The following is a 20,309-nucleotide window of genomic DNA, read 5'->3' on the forward strand; positions in this document are numbered from 1 at the left end:
TTATAATCCTTATTAAATTATTCTAAAAATAGAAAAAATGCTCTATTAACTGACATTCAGTTGTAATTATTATAGGAAATGGGGCAAATTAGCAATTTGATATATTATATATAAGTTTTGCTATTATAGACAATTAAAACAAATCAAATAAATGTTGTCATAGACTAGCATATATTAAACTATGCCAATTGTCCTATTACTTTATCTGTTCCCACCAACTGCATTTGTGTTCTTAATCAATCTTGTTTAACAGGTTATAGAGTTGCTGGTTTTCAAACATTATTCTTTATTCTGAACTTAGCAATTAAATTATTCAGTAGTGCTAGTTCATAAGAATAATTTCCACCAACCTAATGGACTTAATTTAGTAACAAAGATAAATTATTAAAGAATAGAAAATAAGATAGCCAACTTAATTGTTTGGAGGTAGTTTGAGGACTTTTATAGTCCATATCTTTGATTATCCCCTGATATCAGAACAACTACAGACCTCCGCTCCTTCCGTAAGAAGCTTAAAACCCACCTGTTCAATTTAGCCGGCCTGGCCTAATCCCAGCTTACCCACCTCAAGTCTGCATTTTTAAATTCTATGGGTTGGTTTTAGGCCGAGTTTTAATTTTTATCAATTTGTACAGGGTTTAAGGTTTAATTTGATTTTAAGGGTATCTATTATGTATATGGTTTTTTAATGTGGTACCTGTACACCGCCCCGAGTCCCTTCAGGGAGAGGGGGCGGTCTAGAAATCAAATAAAATTGAAATTGAAATTGATTGTGATTTATACCCTTGGTTTTATATTTAATGAATACTTAATATTCTGAACGGTGGCTTAAATTTTCTGAATTATAATATTTTTTCCTTTCAGTTCAGCAAATGCCACTCCAGAATTTGAAGGACGTGGTGGTGAAGAACTTAGCACTGAGATCGCAAATACCCTCTATAGGATATTTAATAATGAGAGCAGTATGGACTTGAAAATCCTCTGTATTAATCCCAGACAGCATTGCTGGATACTTTATGTTGATGTTTTGGTAAGTATGTTCTATGTGAATATAAATTAAATATAAGCTCAATAGCTTGTTTCTTTGGAAGTCTACATATTACCACACTCTTGGATGCATTTATTTTATTAATTAGATTTTTTTATCCTGCATTTATTGCTTTTGTAAGTAACTCAAACCAGAACAATACTCCTTCCTCCTCCATAACAACAACAATCCTGTGAGTGAGTTAGGCTCAAAGAGAACGACTTGACCCAAGTCATCCAGCCAGTATTCAGTTATTCACCTTTTATACCTCTTTTATATTCCTCAATTGCCTGGGCCTTCTTTTTATTTTAGCTTGCCTCCAGAGATTGTGAATGTTCCAACATTGGAAGTTTTTAAGAAGAGATTGGACATTGTCTGAAATGGTATGGGGTTTCCTGCCTGAGCATGGGGCTGGATTAGAAGACCTCCAAGATCCCATCCAACTCTGTTATTCTGTTCTGTTATTCACTACTCCATGGAGAAATTTGGTATTTCTGGTTCCTAAATGGAACACTAAAAACAGTTTGTATATCAGATAGCTCCTGCTGTGTTTATGATGATGATGATTCATAATATGATTCGGCAGCCAGATGTTCAGACTGGATTTGGCATTTTTGGCTGTATATCAAGTTCTTTCCAAGGACTTAGGATAGGCAGATGTGGATGTTTGATGGTGTTAAAGATATGGTTTCAGGATGAAAGCTGTTCTGAGGACAACCATCTTTTACAATTGATTGATGGTGAATTTGTCAGTGCTGATTGTGTTCAAATGATGCTCCAGTTGTGTTGGGTTGCATCCAAGGCATCTATTACTGTTGGTATTATCTTTGTTTACTTGCTGTTCTATTTTTATTTGCAGATATTTGTATTTTGTGATTTTCTCCAGTTCTTTATCTTCTATTCTCCTGTCTCTAGACTTGTCACATCCACTAGCCAGATTTTTTTGTCTTTCTTATTGACAATAAGTGTTATGTGACAGCTGCCTTTCTGTTTGAATTTTAAAGTTCCAGAGCAATTTAGTTTCTTCATTTTCTATGACTTTCTCTATTTTATCATCCACCAATTATTGCTTGCAGGCAGTAATATTTCTTGCTGTTCTTCCAATGCAGCATTGTTGCTACTTTGTCATGCCATTGTTTGTAGTCAGTCTGTGTGATCCTCTTGCAGCAGTTAACCAGGTGGTTCACTGTTTCATCTGCTTCTTGGCATAGGCAGCATTTGCTGTCTGTTGCTGTCTTCTCAATTCTGGCTTTATATGCATTGATTCTTAAGGCTTGGTCTTGTGCAGCCAGAATTCTGTCTCTAAGAAAAAGTCTTGTTATTTGCTTTGCCTGCTATTTTTTAATATATTGACCATGTAATGCTTTGTCTTCCAATGCCTCCACTCTGCTCTTCATTTGGTCTTGTATGATTCCACCTTAATTGCAATGAAGACAGAACTTGGTCTCTCCAATAGTCATTAAGCTTTCTGTTATATTAGTTTCTTCACTGTTCTTCAGATATTTTTCAATGCTCTTTTTTCTTCTTCAACCATCTGATGTTCTGCAAATTCCATACCCACATACTTTCTTTTGTAGATAAAGTTTGTCTATGTTCCTGCGAGGATGAAGGGCGTGATTCATTGTTATTATTTTTCTGGTCTTCCTATCCAGGGCTTTTATTTTGCTTGAGTCCACTATTCCAGCTGTGTATCTAATGACTGAAATTGTCCAGCTGTTGATTGTCTTGATGGCATTTCCTCCACTGTTTGAACTTTAAGATTTTCTTCACTCTCTTGAGGTATTCATGTTTATGTAATTTTTTCTTGATTTCAGTGCACTTCATATTGTCAGGTATATCCAGATATTTGCAGTGATCATCTTTTTCCAGACTCTTAATGTTATTCTTTTTTAAAAATTGTTTATTTATACATTTTTTTTGTTCTTTATATTACATAAATGCTTAATTAGCAGTGTATTGTCTTGTTACATTTGTTCATACAAGTATTAATAAACTAATAGTGAGAGTAATAATAACTGTACTTAAAATATTAATAATGGCTTCTTTGTAATATTCTTACATCATTTACTTATAATATATAATAATGACAATACTGCTAATAAGAATAATAACAACAACAAAAACAACAACCAGAACAAGCGCTATAAACTAATGCCATGATAGCGAAGATACAAAAATCCACCAACAATCCAAACTGCCGACTTTGCAGCGACAAAGTCGAAACTGTTTCACATTTAACATGTGAATGTAGCAAAATCGCATAAACTGGTCACAAAGCTAGACATGACTGAGTTGCTAAATTAATCCACTGGTCATTATGTAAAAAATACGATTTACCTGTATCCAGAAAGTCATGGGAACATAAAGTGGAAAAAGTTATCGAAAATGAGAAGGTGAAGATCTTGTGGAACTTTTGAATACAGCCGGATCATCATTTGGAACACAACATGCCAGATATCACAGTTGTCGAAAACCAAAAGATACAATATATTGACATTGAGGTACCAGGAGATGCCAGAGTGGAAGAAAAAGAACCGGAAAAAAATCACGAAATACCACGACCTGGCCATTGAAACTACACAATTATGGATGGAACATGTAACAGTGATACCTATTGTCATCAGGGCACTTGGTACCATGTCCAAGAATTTTATAAGATACATCAACAAATTGCATCTTCCTGCAATAACACCAGTGGAACTGCAAAAAACTACACTACTCGGAACATCGTATATTTTAAGAAGGTACTTGGTTGATACCTAGGACGCTGACAGCAACCCGTATCAACCATTAGCACCAGTCAATGGTTTTTGTAATGCATTTTTGAATATTCAGTTGACTGAGTTTCATGTTTAATGAATAAAGTATATAATAATTGTAATATTAATATTAATGTTTATTTACATGTAATACAATTTCTTGCATTCTTTTCTTTTCTATATAGTAATAATCTTTCTTCTAGTTTCCACCTCTTTTATCCAACCATTTGATAGAACATATGCCATATTATAAAATATTGTTTCTTCCTTATCTTTTATAATTAATGTTAATCTATACATCTCTGCACAGTCTTAAGATTTTTCTAATTGTATTTCATCTGTAGGTGTATCTTCATTTTTCAAATGTTGTGCAAATACAATTCTCGCTGCTGTCAACACATGTATTATTAAATATGTAGTCCCTTTATCATAGTTTTCTGGTAATATACCTAGCAAAAATATTTCTGGTTTTATATCTATGTGTTGTTTTATCATTTTCTCTAACCATGTATGTATTCTCGTCAAGAATTTTTTTGCTTTTGAACAAGTCCACCACATGTGATAGTAGGAACCTGGTTAAATTGCATTTCCAACATGTTTTAAATGTTTTATTGATTTATATTCAGTCCAATTTTCATCAAGCATTGTTTGGGCTGGGTACAGTAATGTTTCATCAGACATAGTATTCATTCTTGTTATAATATTCATCACTATTATAATAGTAGTGCAATAACAGTCACAATAATAATAATAATAATAATAATAATAATAATAATAATAATAATAATAAATTTGGATTTATTAGCCGCTCCCTTTCCAAGTAGGACTCGGGGCGGCGTACAATGGAGCATATAACATGAAACATATATAACAACACCAAACGTACATACATACACAACACACATACATACACGGAGGAGGAAGCAAATTACATCAATAGACAGTTAAAAATCTGCTTTAAAATACCCCAATTGTAAAAACCCAATAAAATTAATATTTAAGAACAATTTAAAAAACAGTTTGGAGGAATGGGAAAATTACGATTGCGATTGAGCCAGGCCGGATAATTGAAAGAGGTGGGTCTTCAGCTGTACACGGAAGGAGCGGAGATCGGAAATCATCCTGATGTCACGGGGGAGGTCATTCCATAGGGCTGGGCCCATCACAGAGAAGGCTCTGCTCCTGGGTGTCGCCCCCCGGCACTGTTTGGCGGACGGCACCCGGAGAAGTCCCTCTCTGTGTGAGCGAATTGGTCGTAGGGATGTGTGGGGCAGGATGCGATCCTGCATATAACTAGGCCCTGTGCCATGGAGCGCTTTAAAGATCATAATCAAAACCTTGAAACGCACTCGGTAGACCACAGGCAGCCAGTGCAGCTCGCGCAGGAGAGGTGTTACAGGGGAGTATCTAGTCCTCCCCATAATCACCCGCGCGGCCGCGTTCTGGACCAATTGTAGTCTCCGAGTGCATCTCAAGGGAAGCCCCATGTAGAGAGCATTGCAGTAATCCAGGCGAGACGTCACTAGCGCATGGGTGACTGTGCGTAGGGCATCCCGGTCCAATAAGGGGCGCAATTGGCGCATCAGGCGAACTGATACTTAACATCCTCTGCTTTAACAATGATACTTAACATCCTCTGCTTTAACAATTCTTCTTTTTAAGATTTCCTCTTTTAATATTTCTTCTTTTCTAACTTCTGTCTTTCTTATCTAACAGTCAGTTTGCCCCATTTCAAAAAACAACAGAAAGTATAAGAAAAAAAAACACTCAGTAAAATAAGCAGGCGAGGGGGGAGAGGGAGTGAGAAGCCACTCAAGATAACACCAGGAAAAGGGAGATCACCCCTTCATCATTTCTTGCCTGCTTCAGCCTTAAAGTTACTATGCTTTAAATAAAATAGAGGGAGGAGAAAGGCAACACCAAACAATGCTAGATAATAGAAAAAGAACATCTAACCATAGTCTATTGTCTGCTTCAGTGTTTTGTTTGTAATGCTTTTTTTTGCCTGCCTCCCATATTCCTCCCGTACATCTCTGATTCTGTTTATGTCAATTTCCTGAATATTTTATCTAAATACTCCTCCCATATCCACCCTCTTCAGTTGCCTGGTTTCAAAGCTTACTACCCCAGCCCCTTTCTTCCATTCCAAAATACCATCCAACTCTCTCAGTATATTTCCCCCCACGTTTACTACATCCATCACTATTGGCTTTATTATTTTCTCCTCTTTATCTCCTTCCTTTTTCTCTTTTTTTGTTAATTCTTCCCTTTCTTCTATTAGTTCCTCATTTTCCAGGAGAATTTGGTCTCCACTTATTAGTTCTTGCATGGAGTTTTCTATTTTTTCCATAGCTTCTTTAAATACTTTCCCCATCCTGTCCGTTGCATTTTGCAAGAGTAAATCCAATTCCTTTACTATTCCAGTCATTTCTTATAAATCTCCAGAGAGAAGATATTGAAAGTTAGGTTATAAAATTCTTCTTTTATCTTTTAGCAATCTATTATTCCCCAGTTCCAAATACTCAGTTGTGCATCTGTGTCCAATCAAAAAGCTACAGTGTTTATAGCTTGTAATTTTTCCACTCTCTTTCTCTGTGTTTTCTTCAACAAACAGGTCCCAAGTGCAGACAGCTTATCTAGACTTTTATTTTGTAGTCTACATTTAAATAGTTATATTGGCCTGTAATTCTTTATTTGAGTTAAATTCAAATTTTCTTTTGAGATTAGTGTAATATATGCTTCCCTTCAACTCTTTGGTATCTTAGCTTCTAACAATGCTTCATTATAGATCTGTAACATTGATGTACTTAATATGTCTTGTAGATATTTATAAAATTCTGCTGGCAGTCCATCTGGCCCTGGTGTTTTATCATTCTTTTGCTTTTTAATTGCCTCTGTCAATTCCATCATTGTCATTTTTTTCATTTAACATAGTTTTCACCATGTACTTTTAGTAATTCTGCTTTTCCTAAATATTGCAATATTTGCACTTTTTCTTGGTCATATAATTTTCTGTAAGCCTCCCTTCCCATCTTGTAATTTACTTATCAATTTCTTCTCTTTCTCCTTTTTCAGACTCTTGATGTTATTCTGTAGGGCATCTTGATTACTTCAGTTTTCACTATTTTTTTCAGTTTGATGTTGAATGTGGCACATTTGTCCAGTCCCTATTGTTGTTGTTTAAAAAAAATCAATTCAGGGAAAGAATGAATAGAATGAATTTAAGATTGAAGCCAGGTAATCTGAAACCAGCCTTTTTCAAACTGTCACCTCTCAGCATTTCTATATATAAGTCAGAGAAATATTTTCGTACCTTTCATGGTTGTTTGCATATTGCAAAGAGAAATTTATACATTTATATCAGAATTATTATAAGAAGGAGATGATGAAATCATGGCTTTTAGAATAGAAAATGATTATTAAAATAATACAATAATAATTAAAATCTACTTTTTCAAAATTTCAGTTATTGGAGTGTGGTGGTAACTTGTTCGATGCCATCTCAATTGCAGTGAAGGCAGCACTCTTTAATACCAGGTAAACACATCTCTTCAAAAGGCAGTTTCCGGGGTATTGCCTGCAAACTAATTATTAGTTTGTAGATCAGCATAGGAATAAAAGTGAATATAGGCCTGAATATTTGCATTTTTCTTTGGGTTAGTTTTTTTTCTTGTACAGGGATTTTTCTTTTCATTGAACTGTTTGATGAAAGAGATTTATAAGGCAATTCTGTACAAATGAGAGGGTAACTGCAAAAAGCCAGCTATATCCCTTGATCATATTTCCCAAACATTGATAGCATATTTTTTGTTAATTTGAAATGAAACACAAATTTATTAAATAGCAGTGTTAACTCTAAAATAAACATAACTTAGACTTTTTTTTAAGAATACATGCAACATTTCCCACAAAAAACAATAAAAGTTTGGAAACTTTAGCCATGCCTATGTGTGCAGGCCAGATACAACCACAGGGTATCATCTCCTCTATCTACTTTTTTCCTTTCTTCCCCCTTTCCTGTGATTTGGAAATCTCATCTACTGAAAAATTGGCTAGCCTAGTATGGGTCATTTATATTTGTTTAGAAAGATTTATTTACTTTTAATGAATTGAAGCAGTTACCAAAATCCTGTAACTCTTTTGAGCTTCCTAGCCAAATAGCCTGATTTTGAATATCTAGTCTGGGGAAGGGGAGTATTCCACTATATTATATAAAAGCCCCATAGCTGTTTGACAGATATTTGCAGGCTAATATTTCCAAGTGCCTTAGCCCTAGTTTTGGAATGAATCCATATTTTGGCACTGTGTATTTTCTTCTTTAAGGATGGGGAGCTGTTCTAAATTACATATTTTTTGAAGCTAAAGAGAGTACAATATTTTCCAAGTTGGTGACAAAATGTTCTATCCAGGACACAGATTAGTCTTTTGACATACTTTTTAGTAACTTCACACCTTTGATGTTACATTTTAAAAGTAATTAATGGAATACATTGCAGTTAGCATGGTGCTATTAAAAGGAATGGGAAAGTTTCATACATTGCCAAACAATATTTTTTAAAGGTCCACTTTAAATTTCTACATCCTGGATATCACCATGGCTAATTTGATACTGTCTGCAGGCCAAAATGTCTGCCACTTTTCTCTCATTATAAAATAGTCCCGGACACGTATTGTACCTAATATGTCAATGTAAAAGACATTTCATTCTACAAGAAAAATTAACAAATTAATATTAATTGATGCATTGTTAGATCACTGCTGCAATCCACTTTTAAACTAGGAAGCACAACACAATTGTAACATTACATGAAACCATGTACTATAAGTTCATTGCCAGATCAACGATTCAAGGTCAAACTATGAACCTGAGCTTTTAAGAGGAATTATATCCCATCCAACCTTGAATAAGAATTCCTGAACTAATGGCATTATTAGCTTGTTTGAATTAAGCTTCCATTTGCAGCCTACATATGCAGTTCCCTAACCTCTTTGTAATGTGATAAAAGTGGGACAGAAAGGTTTAGCTATCACCTGAATATTAAGGGCATCAAAGCCAATATCCTGAAGGATTATCATCAGTATTTAAACTTGAACAGCAGAGATAAGAAAGAGTGTGACATTATAATTCTTTGGGGTTAGTCTTCCCCAACCTGGATGTCCTCCAGATATATGGACCAGTTTTGATAATCTATTCCTCAAAATTTCTGGAAGTTTATACACAGGTTGAGGAACAATACAATATTTGCACAGTCAAGCTATTGTCAAAAGTTCCAGAACTACCTTGTAAAAAAAAGGTAGAATGAATTTCTCAAGAAAAATGTGGAGCCATGGTAAAATTGTAAGGTCAAATCTTGTTCCGGCTTACTTAACTTGATTAAGTGATGATAATAAGTTAAATAGGCAAAATAGCTAATAAATGCTGTGATAACTTTGAATTGCAATAGATTTAGTTAATCTATTTCATTTAGGAGAACCTAATGCCACCATCACCCTATCAATAGTATGGTATATATCACTTCATCTAGTACAGTGGTGGGCAACCTTTTTTTTCAACTGAGCCAAATCTCGCCAAAACCACGATTGAAATTTATTTTGAGAGCCACATTTTTAAAACCGAAAATACATAGGATGGTACACTGTTTTTAGTTTCAATAAACTCTGGCATTTGAAGCACGCAAGTCTTAAAGCTGTCAAGTTACAAGATCCTTGCATCCCTAACCCTTTAGGAAAAAAAACCCAAGGGGTCTTCAAACCTGACAGCTTGAAGACTTGTGGACTTCAACTCCCAGAATTCCTCCTCCAGTCATGTTGGCTCAGGAACTCTGGCGTTGAAGCATGCAAGTCTTAAAGCTGTCAAGTTACAAGATCCTTGCACCCCTAACCCTTTAGAAAAAAAAACCAGGGTCTTCAAACCTGACAGCTTGAAGACCTGTGGACTTCAACTCCCAGAATTCTGAGAGTTGAAGTCCACCAAGGGCATCAATCATATTAGCCCAGGCAGGGATCTGCAAAATTGGCTCTTAAGACTGGTGGACTTCAACTCCCAGAATTCTGAGAATTGAAGTCCACCAGTCTTAAAACAGCCACCTTTGCAGACCTCTGTGTTAGCCCAAAGCCTGGCGCTGGCCGGGCCTTGCTCCCCCATTGGTGGAGCCCCAAGAAGCGAGGAGTGAGAAAAAGAGACGGAGGCAAGGAGCTTCTCTCCCCCCCCGCAAAAATCTTATCAGGGAGCCCGCGGGCAGTAGCAAATTAGCTGATCACGCGGCGTGATCGGCTAATTTGCTACTGCCCGCCCGGCTCCCCGGTTAGATTTTTGCTGGGAGGAGGCGGGGGGGAAGCTCCTTAGCCTCCGTTTCTTTTTCTACCTTCTCGCTTCTCGTCCCCGCCCGACTTCAGGATCCTCCCTAATCATTGTGGGTCGAAAAGAAAAAAGGGAAAGGGGCGCTTGTTTTGAAGTGCCCGAGAGGAGGGAGGGGAGCAGGCGCCCGGCACACAGAAGAGCCACATTAAAGTGTGTAAAGAGCCGCATGTGGCTCGCGAGCCGCGGCTTGCCGACCACTGATCTAGTACATCACAGGATGTGTCACCAAATGAAAATGCACATCTAAGGCAGATTATTGAAATTGGCTGTACTCCTACAAAATAGTTACTTTAGTGCAAATCACTGCACATAGAATTGTTACAATATATTGAGCAAATGAATGTAGTAGTTTAAATAGTTAATAATGCTTCTGTGCTGTGTGGATAATTCAGAGGGGTGTCTCTTGGAAGTATCAAACTACTACCTACAATTCTTCAGTACAGTGAATTTGAAGCTATTCCCAGAACAGCTCTTCTAAATAGTCTTCTGTCTTCTGTATATGCATGAACATGAACTTGGGAACGCCCTCAAAAAGCTGGGTCATATTTTCAGGAAAATGTAACCACCTCAACAGTATGAGGATTAGGGCTTTATTCGTAGCATTGTTATAAATAAGATATTTCCATGAATGTGTTTACACATTTTGATGTCATATGATATTGTCATATATGTTTCTGTTTATTCATAGTATATAAAAAGCAAATGTGATATTGTCATTGTGCCTATTCACACATCACTAATTAATGATCAATTAACAGCAGCAATATTTTATGCTAGCTCTCCAACACATGGTACTAGTTGACTAATGCAAGGTAATGCTAGTTCAACACTAAAATGGATTATAATAAACCATATGTCCCAAAGTACAGATAGGTGATATGGAATCTGTATCTCCACTTTTTGCAGGAAGAAGCAGCTATTACTACAGAACTTTAAAGTAGCATGTTCATCACTTTATGTAATGGTTAGGTTATATAGTTAAATACAAAAGCAGTTGTAATTTATATAAATTCTGTCCTTGCTTATTGCTTACATTTGGTTGGGAGTTGGATCAATCTTACTTAACAAAATATGCAGGCATGTCATATTGTTTTATAATCATTTCTCTTTTCTTTAGGATCCCCAAAGTACGTGTTTTGGAGGATGAAGGAGGACATGAAATTGAACTGTCTGATGATCCTTTTGACTGTCTTCGACTCAGTGTTTATAATATTCCTTGTATTGTTACCTTAAGCAAAGTAAGCCTGTAAAAATTCAGAACTTTTCTTTTGATGCTTATTTTAAACTGAAAATTATGCATAAAATTTGACTTATGTTTTTTGTGACCACAGCCTTGGAAAGTTCATGGAAGCCATACACAGGGTGTTTTGATCTTCTTTCTTCTACAAGTAGAGAAATTTCCTTTTTAGTATTGAATTTTGTTTGTTCCTTAAGGATCTTTGGGAAGCAGATTATTTATTTATGAAGATTCATATATGTTATGAAATAAAACTAGGTATATGTGTGTGTGTGTGTGTGAGTGTGTGTGTATCCTTTATTTATTTATCAGTACAATTACAACACACACACACACACACACACACACACACACACACACACATATATATATATATATATATATATATATATATATATATATATATATATATATATTTGTTTTCGAAGATTTTCACGGGTGTAGGTATGCTAGTTTTGTTGTATTCGGGTCTTTTCCCATGTAAGGTTGAGATTGTCTTTGCAACGTTTCAGCAGGATCTCACCTGCCATCTTCAAGCGTGGGCTTAAAATGGGAACGGAGCTGCCGTCTTTCTGTAAGTCTTGGTGGGAGGGGATGGGGTGCTGGCTTTGTTTCAGTAAGTGGAATGATTGGTTGTGTGGTTGTATCATGATTGGTAGATTGGTGCTGATTGGTGCAGGCTATGTGTGCATTGTTGTTTTGTATTGTAACGGCTTGGGTGGTGGGTGTTGTTCGTTTGTTGGCTAGGGCTGGTTTCCAGATGTTTGGTAGGCAGGAGGTATCATCACGTTTGTTCATGCTGTGGGGGTGTTTCTCTATTTCGATGGCTTCCATGATTATTCTCTTGTGGAGGTGTTCTGTTTTGGAGATTAACCTGGCTCCTTCAAAGTTGATTTCATGTCCTGTAGCTTTAAGGTGCTGGAAAAGGGAAGAAGTTTTTTCTTTTTTTCTTACTGCGTTCTTGTGTTCTGTGATGCGTGCATTTATCCTCCTGTTTGTTTGTCCTATGTATATTGCTGGGCAGATTTTGCATGGTATTTTGTAGACTCCTTGGTTTTCTAGCTGGATTTTGTCTTTGGGGTTTCTTAAGATGTTGGCTATTTTTTGGTCAGTGGTGAAGGCTGTCCTGATGTTATGCTTGTGGAGAATTTTGCTGATTTTATCTGTGGTGCCTTTGATGTGCGCTTAAAGATGGCAGGTGAGATCCTGCTGAAACGTTGCAAAGACAATCTCAACCTTACACGGGAAAAGACCCAAATACAACAAAACCAGCATATATAGATATAGATATAGATATAGATGATATAGATATAGATATAGATATAGATATAGATATAGATATAGATATAGATATAGATATAGATATAGATGATATATATATATATATATATAGATATAGATATAGATATAGATATAGATATAGATATAGATATAGATATAGATATAGATATAGATATAGATATAGATATAGATAGATATAGATATAGATATAGATATAGATATAGATATAGATATATAGATATAGATAGATAGATAGATGATAGATAGATAGATGATAGATAGATAGATAGATAGATGATAGATAGATAGATAGATAGATAGATAGATAGATAGATAGATAGATAGATAGATAGATATAGAGAGAGAGGCTTTTCCAGATTATTTTTTTCAATTCCATTTTTAAGTAATTAGTGCTCCATGGACTCTAAAATAAAAGTCAATATATAAATGTTATTATAATTATGTTATGTTTAAGAAAAGGATAGAGAAATTTTTTTCCTGTTGAAAAATATTTTGAAAATACTTGTTGGGAATTGGTTGCTTGCGATGGCTGAAACCCATTACAAGATCAGAGCCAGCATGGTTTTTCCTATCACAAATGTTTTTTTACTGCCCAACCTAGCGAACTCAGGAAAGGAACAGGTCACTTCTGACAGAGGGTTTAGAACAAAAAAAGGGTTTTGGTGTTTTATATAAATATATTAAAATTATATTATATAAAATGTTATTTATATAAATACATAATTTCAGACTTTAAAAGTATATATACTGAGTTGGTTTCTAAAACAGATAGAAAATATTTTAAAAATAACTAAGTGTAATTTGTATAGACTTTTAATTTTAAACATAATTTTCATTATTATTATTATAAGCATTACAGTAAATAAGGATTTACATCCTATCTTATTTAAAACTTCTTTTAATCTCAAGTTGGTTTATAAAAACAGCATTAGAAGGAAATATCCTCAATACCAAGGAATCAATAATATTCTAAAAATAGTAATAACTTAATATAATCAAGAATTAAGACTCAAGCTAGTGAATAAATGAAAATGGTTGGGAGAATAAAAAGAAGATTGTCAGTGTAATATTGAGATCATTCATGAATTTACCTGAAAAAAACATCAAATGGGTGATGTTAATAAGATTTTCTATCTGCTGATTTTGTATCCAATTGCTATATTTTCACCTTGAATTATAGGGTCATCTAGCAAAGGAGTTTTGAAGACTGATAGATTGAGTGAAGACATAGAAATTGCTTTCTTTTTTCTTTCTGTCTTCAGGTTGAATTTAACTCCTGGAAACTGAATAGACAAGATCATGTGGTTTGCTTGGCAGCATTTTCAGAAGTCATTTGTCATTACCATTATAATAGAAAAAATATTCCCTGAAATTGTTGCTAAAGCTGGAGAGCAAGGCACACCTAAGTGAAATTGATTTATTGACATAGTTTACCAGAGACGTGTATAATTGTTTACATTATAATTACATTGAATCAGCATGCATTTAATTAGTCATTTCCCTTTAGCAACAAACTGACTTGATCTGATTTTACATATTAATATAGCCTGTAAAATATGGATTAGAGAAAGGCATTCTTCTTACACAATGAGGTTTTGCTTAGAAAAAAGCCTATTACTAATAAATTTCTTTAACTACTGGTATTAATGAAAATACGTTGGTTCCCAGCGGTAACCTCTATAATTCCCAGCCTCAAAATTTATGGCTGGTTTGTATTCTTGGGATTAATAGTTTCTCTTATCTTTTGAGAACCTTGTTACTTGAAGCTCAACTAGGAAGTTGTGGTTTTTGGCTTGCAAGCTGTATTACAAAGCATGCTAATATTTTCAAGCTTTTTCTTTTTATTATTATTTTTATTATTAATAATATTATTCTGGGGATTACGTCTAAAATCTCTTAAGATTCCTGTTCAACTTCTTCTGAGAGTGATTAACCCAAAATCATTCAGTTGACTTTTATGACTAATGCAAGATTAGACTTCATGTTTCCCCATTTCTAGTCCAGCATCTTAATCACAGTGGCAAGCAGACTTTCAAGCAGGCCATATTAATACTTTGTTGTTGTTAGCAGTATTGCATATTCTTGGAAATATATTTATTTGTTGATCCTGAAATGAGTAGGAAGTTTCTTTGTATTTGACAATTCTATATTTATAATTTTACTCACAGCTTTCACTAGAATTTGACCTAATAAAGTATATATGCCTTTGTTTCCACAGATTGGCTATAGACATGTGGTCGACGCCACTCTTCAGGAAGAAGCATGTTCCTTGGCTAGCCTCCTTATTTCTGTAACAAGTCAGGGTATTATCACTTGCATGAAAAAAGTGGGAAGAGGGAGCCTTGACCCAGAGAGCATTTTTGAGATAATGGAGGTAAGCAAGCACTGGACAAATGATTAGATTTAAAATTACAGTGTGAATTTTGAAAAAAATCAGAAGTAAATCTTAAAAATTGGAACCGCTGCCCTATCTTATTTAAAATTTAACTTTAAAAAACACATTTGCATGCATTTTTATATGATGGAAAGCAATCTATAGTTATCATTGTTTATTGAGAGTCTCTCATTTAAACAACATTTAGAGTAAAATGTTATCAATAATTCTCATTGTTCTTATACAAATACAATAGCAGAGTTGGAAGGGACCTTGGAGGTCTTCTAGTCCAACCCCCTGCCTAGGCAGGAAACCCCTATACCGTTTCAGACAAATAGCTATCCAACATCTTCTTAAAGACTTCCAGTGTTGGGTTCACAACTTCTGGAGGTAAGCTGTTCCACTGATTAATTGTTCTAACTGTCAGAAAATTTCTCCTCAGTTCTAAGTTGCTTCTCTCCTTGATTAGTTTCCACCCATTGCTTCTTGTTTTACCCTCAGGTGCCTTGGAGAATAATTGGACTCCCTCTTCTTTGTGGCAACCCCTGAGATATTGGAACACTGCTATCATGTCTCCACTAGTTCTTCTTTCTATTAAACTAGACATACCCATTTCCTGCAACCGTTCTTCACATGTTTTAGTCTCCAGTCCCCTAATCACCTTTGTTGCTCTTCCCTGCACTCTTTCTCCACATCTTTTCTACATTGTGGCAACCAAAACTGAATGCAGTATTCCAAGTGTGGCCTTACCAACGCATTATAAAGTGGTATTAACACTTCACTTGATTCTATCCCTCTGTTTATGCAGCCTAGAACTGTGTTGACTTTTTTGGCAGCTGCTGCACACTACTGGCTCATATTTAAATGGTTGTCCACTCCAAGATCCCTCTCACAGTTACTACTATTGAGCAAGGTACCACCTATAATGTACTTGTGCATTTTGTTTTTCTTGCCTAAATGTAGAACCTTACTCTTTTCACCATTGAATTTCATTTTGTTAGATAGTGCCCTATGTTCAAGTTTGTCAAGATCCTTCTGTATCTTAAGCCTGTCTTCTGGAGCGTTGGCTATTCCTGCCAGCTTAGTGTCATCTGCAAATTTGATGAGATCCCCATTTATTCCCTCATCCAAATCATTGATGAAGATGTTGAAGAGTACTGGGCCTAAAACAGAGCCTTGGGGTACTCCACTGCATACTTCCCTCCATGCAGATGCAATTCCATTGAGGACTACATGTTGAGTCCTCCAGTTTGTTTGACCCTGTATTTACTGTCTACATAATCTGTGTTATGCCTGACTGCCCCTATTTTCTTGCCACTTGTATGATTCATGCACATGGTATGGCATTCACTATTAAATGCTTGGTTTTGCTTGACAGCGGGAGTGATAATCTTACCCTCACAAACATCTATGTTACATGCACTGATAACCCTATGAGTTTTAGATTGCTGGAGACAGAAATGTTCTGTATCAGTTAATTCTCTGTCCCCGCTGTTAAATGTTTATCCAGAAAATCTGTGAATTTAATGATAAGTAACTCAGTCCCTTTCTTAGATGGGTGCAAACCATCTCTTTTGTACAGTTTTTCATTGGACCAGCTGCAGGCATCATGACTAATAAAACCAAAGCCTTCTCTTTTACACCACTCCTTTAGCCACACATTAAACTCTGCTACATGCTGGCCCTTCCCTTTTTGTTCGTTATATACTGGTAAAACCTCTGAAAGGATAAGCCTACAACCTACACTACTAAGTTCATACCCCTAGCTCTGGAAATCATTCTTCACAGAAAGAACATCTTTTTGGGACAGATCATTTGTGCCAAGATGTATAATAGCATCAATGTCACAGTTCTTACTTGCATTCTTGACTATCTTAATAATACGCCTCTTGTCTCTGCTGACAGTAGCACCTGGCAGACACCTGACTTCTTTTAAAACTTCCATATCCTTTCCTAAATTTACATCCCTTACGATTGAATCACCAACCAGAAGATGACTTCTCTTTTTGCATACCTTGATCTTCTTGTGCGACTGATGGGTCCCCATTTCGCCTTTCCGAAGAAAGTTCTTCATTTTGGACAACGATCTCCTGCCTATTTGAGTCATCATTATCACAATTACCTTTACCTGTCTCTTTAGTGTCCCCCTTAAGATCAGCAAGGGTGCTATATCTGTTATGCTGGGTCACAGCAAAAGCTTTGTGTTTATGGTTCACAGCTCTCACCCTCCCAGATCCCACAGTTGTCCAGACTGCTCTTCTCCTGCAGGATCTTTGCGGTAGAGGGGGCTGATAGTGTGGCATCTCCATAGAGTGGAATGGCCAAATTGGGCACCTAACTTCTGCTTGGAGAGCACAGATTAGAGATTCTAGATAGGTAATCTGTCTATGTAGACTAGTAATTTGTTTACAAAGGGAACAGTATCCAAATTTGAAAAGAGTACTGCGAAAGACAGATGCAAAACAGCTATTACATTGAACTAAGCTGGTCATTTTGAAATAAAATAAAATCACAATCTCAAGCGCACTAATCCAGAATGTATTATTGCTATTTTGGTTTATAGATATATGATTCGCGTGCCATTAGGCGCACGGACCACTACCTAGTTCTCTTTGTCCCTCTGACTCAACCTTTGTAGCCAGCAGCTCCAATGAACAGCCTCAGGAAGGTTTAAATGAAATGGAGTTAAAGGGCTCCTACCTTTGTCTCTCTGACTCCCCCCTTGTAGAAAACAGCTGCAATCACCAACCTCAGGAAGGTTCAAATGAAATGGAGATAAAGGGCCCTTACCTTTGTCTCTCTCACTCATTATTCTTTGAAATAATGATACATTTAAGAGTCAGGAACAATCTGCCTTGAGTTTTTTTTATGAAAAAATAATAAATGTGGGATAAAAATCATCATGTTCTCAAGTGGAACATTAGCCTCTTGGGGCCTAAGACAAACAATAGCTTCATTTTTGTTTATAAATCCCATATGCTTAGAAACATTTAGCATGTAAACTTCATGCCAGCTTTTATTTATAGTAGTACTACATTGCTATACTTTTTTACTTTTTTCAAATTTTAATCTATTTTTTTCTATTTCCTAAGGTATTTGCATTAAATAAAAGAAGAATTATTGTTACTTTTCATGCAATATTAGCATAGTCCTATTGCTGTACCTCTTGATCCTATAGCCTCTATTTTTCATCTTCTTCACAAATCATGTGCAAATCAACAGCTTTGGAATGTTATTACAAAATACCAGCTTTCTCCAGTGCAGTGTTTTTCAAACTTAGCAACATTAAGATGGGATTGCCCCTGCAATCACATGGTCACAATTCAGGCACTTGACAACTGACTCATATTTATGATGGATGGAATGTCCTATGCTCATATGATCTTTTTTGTGAGTTTCTGGCAAAAAAACACTGATTGGGGAAACAGGATTCGCTTGTTAACCTATTGATTCACTTAAGGACTGCAGTAATTTGCTTAATGATTGCTGTAAAAATTGTAAAGTTCAATTCAACTTACAACCGCAGTGACTTAACAATAGAAATTCACTCCCAATAGTGGTTGTTGGTCAAGAACTACCTATAGAATAATAAGCTGAAAAGTGATTAGAGATGGCTCTTACAAACACATAATTTAGATTATAATTTTTTTGCATTTTATATTTTATTCCAATGAATTAATTTCAACAGAATACCCGTTGTGAATATGTAAAAAGAAACCTTCTAGTGAATTTTGCTTCATTTAATTCATTTGGGCTGATTTATATAGTTTATTTTTCATTTGTATTCTAGACTGGAAAGAGAGTAGGCAAATTGCTGCATACCTCCTTGCAAGCTATTTTAGATAAAGAAGAGAGTCTTGGAACAGCACGAAAAAAAGTTGGATTTTTGGGATGAGTGCCATCATCAACTTCAATCAGTTGAATTTTTACTTTAAAGTGTGTGTTTATTTGTTTGTTTCTAGAGAATTCAATATATTTTAAATAAAGGATTACTCATATAAACTTGTGTTAAGTGGATCTTAAATATTTAGAACAAAACAAAAGAAATTATAGTCCAAAAAACTCCAAAAAATGTACAAATGCCATTTCTTTTTACTTTGTCCTATAAAGTTCAAGTGTTATCAACATTCTGCATGATCTGTTTGGTACTCATGCCCTGTTTTTTTCACTTGTTCAATTTCAGATTCCGTATACCAACTTTTGTTTTATATTCGCCTATTTTTTTTATTGATTGCTTTTCATTCTGTTTCTTTTTTATGCTATTTTTCATTTTTGGAATTGACACTGAGTATATCAATACTTTTAATAATGTGGTAAGTATAGTCAATTCTTGAATCTGCATTACCTAATTTCATTTTGACCCAGGGATATATGGTGGGTGGAACACAAATAGAACAACAGATATGCATGCTCATAGGATGTATCCTGCATTAGTCCTTAATTTTCTAAAATCAACCAAATGCTGTATAAACAAGTGGACTGATGTTGAAGACTTAAACACAAATTTGACTGTTTCAGAGTGAATATTCTGTTCTCCATGGCATACTGCAGGAGGTGCCACTGGGAGGTGCCACTGGTGGGCTCTTATCAGTGCTGATTGGTCCATAGGCTGAGAGAAAGTTTTGTAGCCACGCCTCTACTCCTTCTGCCACAATTTCCTCTCCATCTATGGTCCAATTAGGCTGATAGTTTATTTCTCTAGTGTAGGAAAGCTAATATATTAAATTGATCAATTTGGATTTCTTCTAAATTTTAAAATTGAGCTGCAGGGCGAGTGAGGGCTGCCCAGAATAGCCATCTCACTGGGTGCTGGATCACCGCTTCAGCAAGAGTCGGGCTGACCAGTCATGTGGAATCCGGCACTGACAGCGGCTGGCTTGAAGAGTCAGTAATTGCGGAGGTTTGCGCGGCTGTGGCCCGTCCATTGGGAAATGCCACTGGTAATTTAAAGAGCGCAGCAGCAGCAGTTTTTATCAAGCGAGCCAGCCAGCCGTTTTTCTTGCCAGAGTCACACTTTGAGCGAGCCGCACACAGCCATTTGCCTTGGCAACGAGCCATGGGTCTTTGCCTTGATTGAGGGTGCCAGCCAGCCGGCGCCCCTCTGAAAAAGCCACTCGCCACCGCTCACCTCAGCTACGAGTTCTGGCCGCCACTTGCTTTAAAATGACACACCGGCAGTTTGCAGAAATGGGCGCCATTTTGTTGCGCTAAACAGTGGGCCTCCATTTTATTTCACCACCATGAGGCTC

The 20,309-nt window shown here is 35.9% G+C and overlaps 1 protein-coding gene across 1 annotated transcript in view; it reads left to right on the forward strand.

Moving 5' to 3' along the window:
- The window catches only part of EXOSC7 (exosome component 7), an 80,532-nt gene extending 61,435 nt beyond the window's left edge, over positions 1 to 19,097 (forward strand). The window contains exons 4-8 of the mRNA XM_081933369.1: positions 865 to 1,030; positions 7,253 to 7,323; positions 11,265 to 11,385; positions 14,905 to 15,060; positions 18,851 to 19,097. Of these exons, the coding sequence (XP_081789495.1) occupies positions 865 to 1,030; positions 7,253 to 7,323; positions 11,265 to 11,385; positions 14,905 to 15,060; positions 18,851 to 18,955 (619 nt within the window). The 3' untranslated portion in view covers positions 18,956 to 19,097. The remainder of the gene's footprint in view (positions 1 to 864; positions 1,031 to 7,252; positions 7,324 to 11,264; positions 11,386 to 14,904; positions 15,061 to 18,850) is intronic.
- Positions 19,098 to 20,309: the final 1,212 nt, after the last annotated feature.

This window comes from Natrix helvetica, assembly GCF_964273705.1.
Source record: "Natrix helvetica genome assembly, chromosome: Z".
NCBI classification, from domain to species: domain Eukaryota; kingdom Metazoa; phylum Chordata; class Lepidosauria; order Squamata; family Natricidae; genus Natrix; species Natrix helvetica.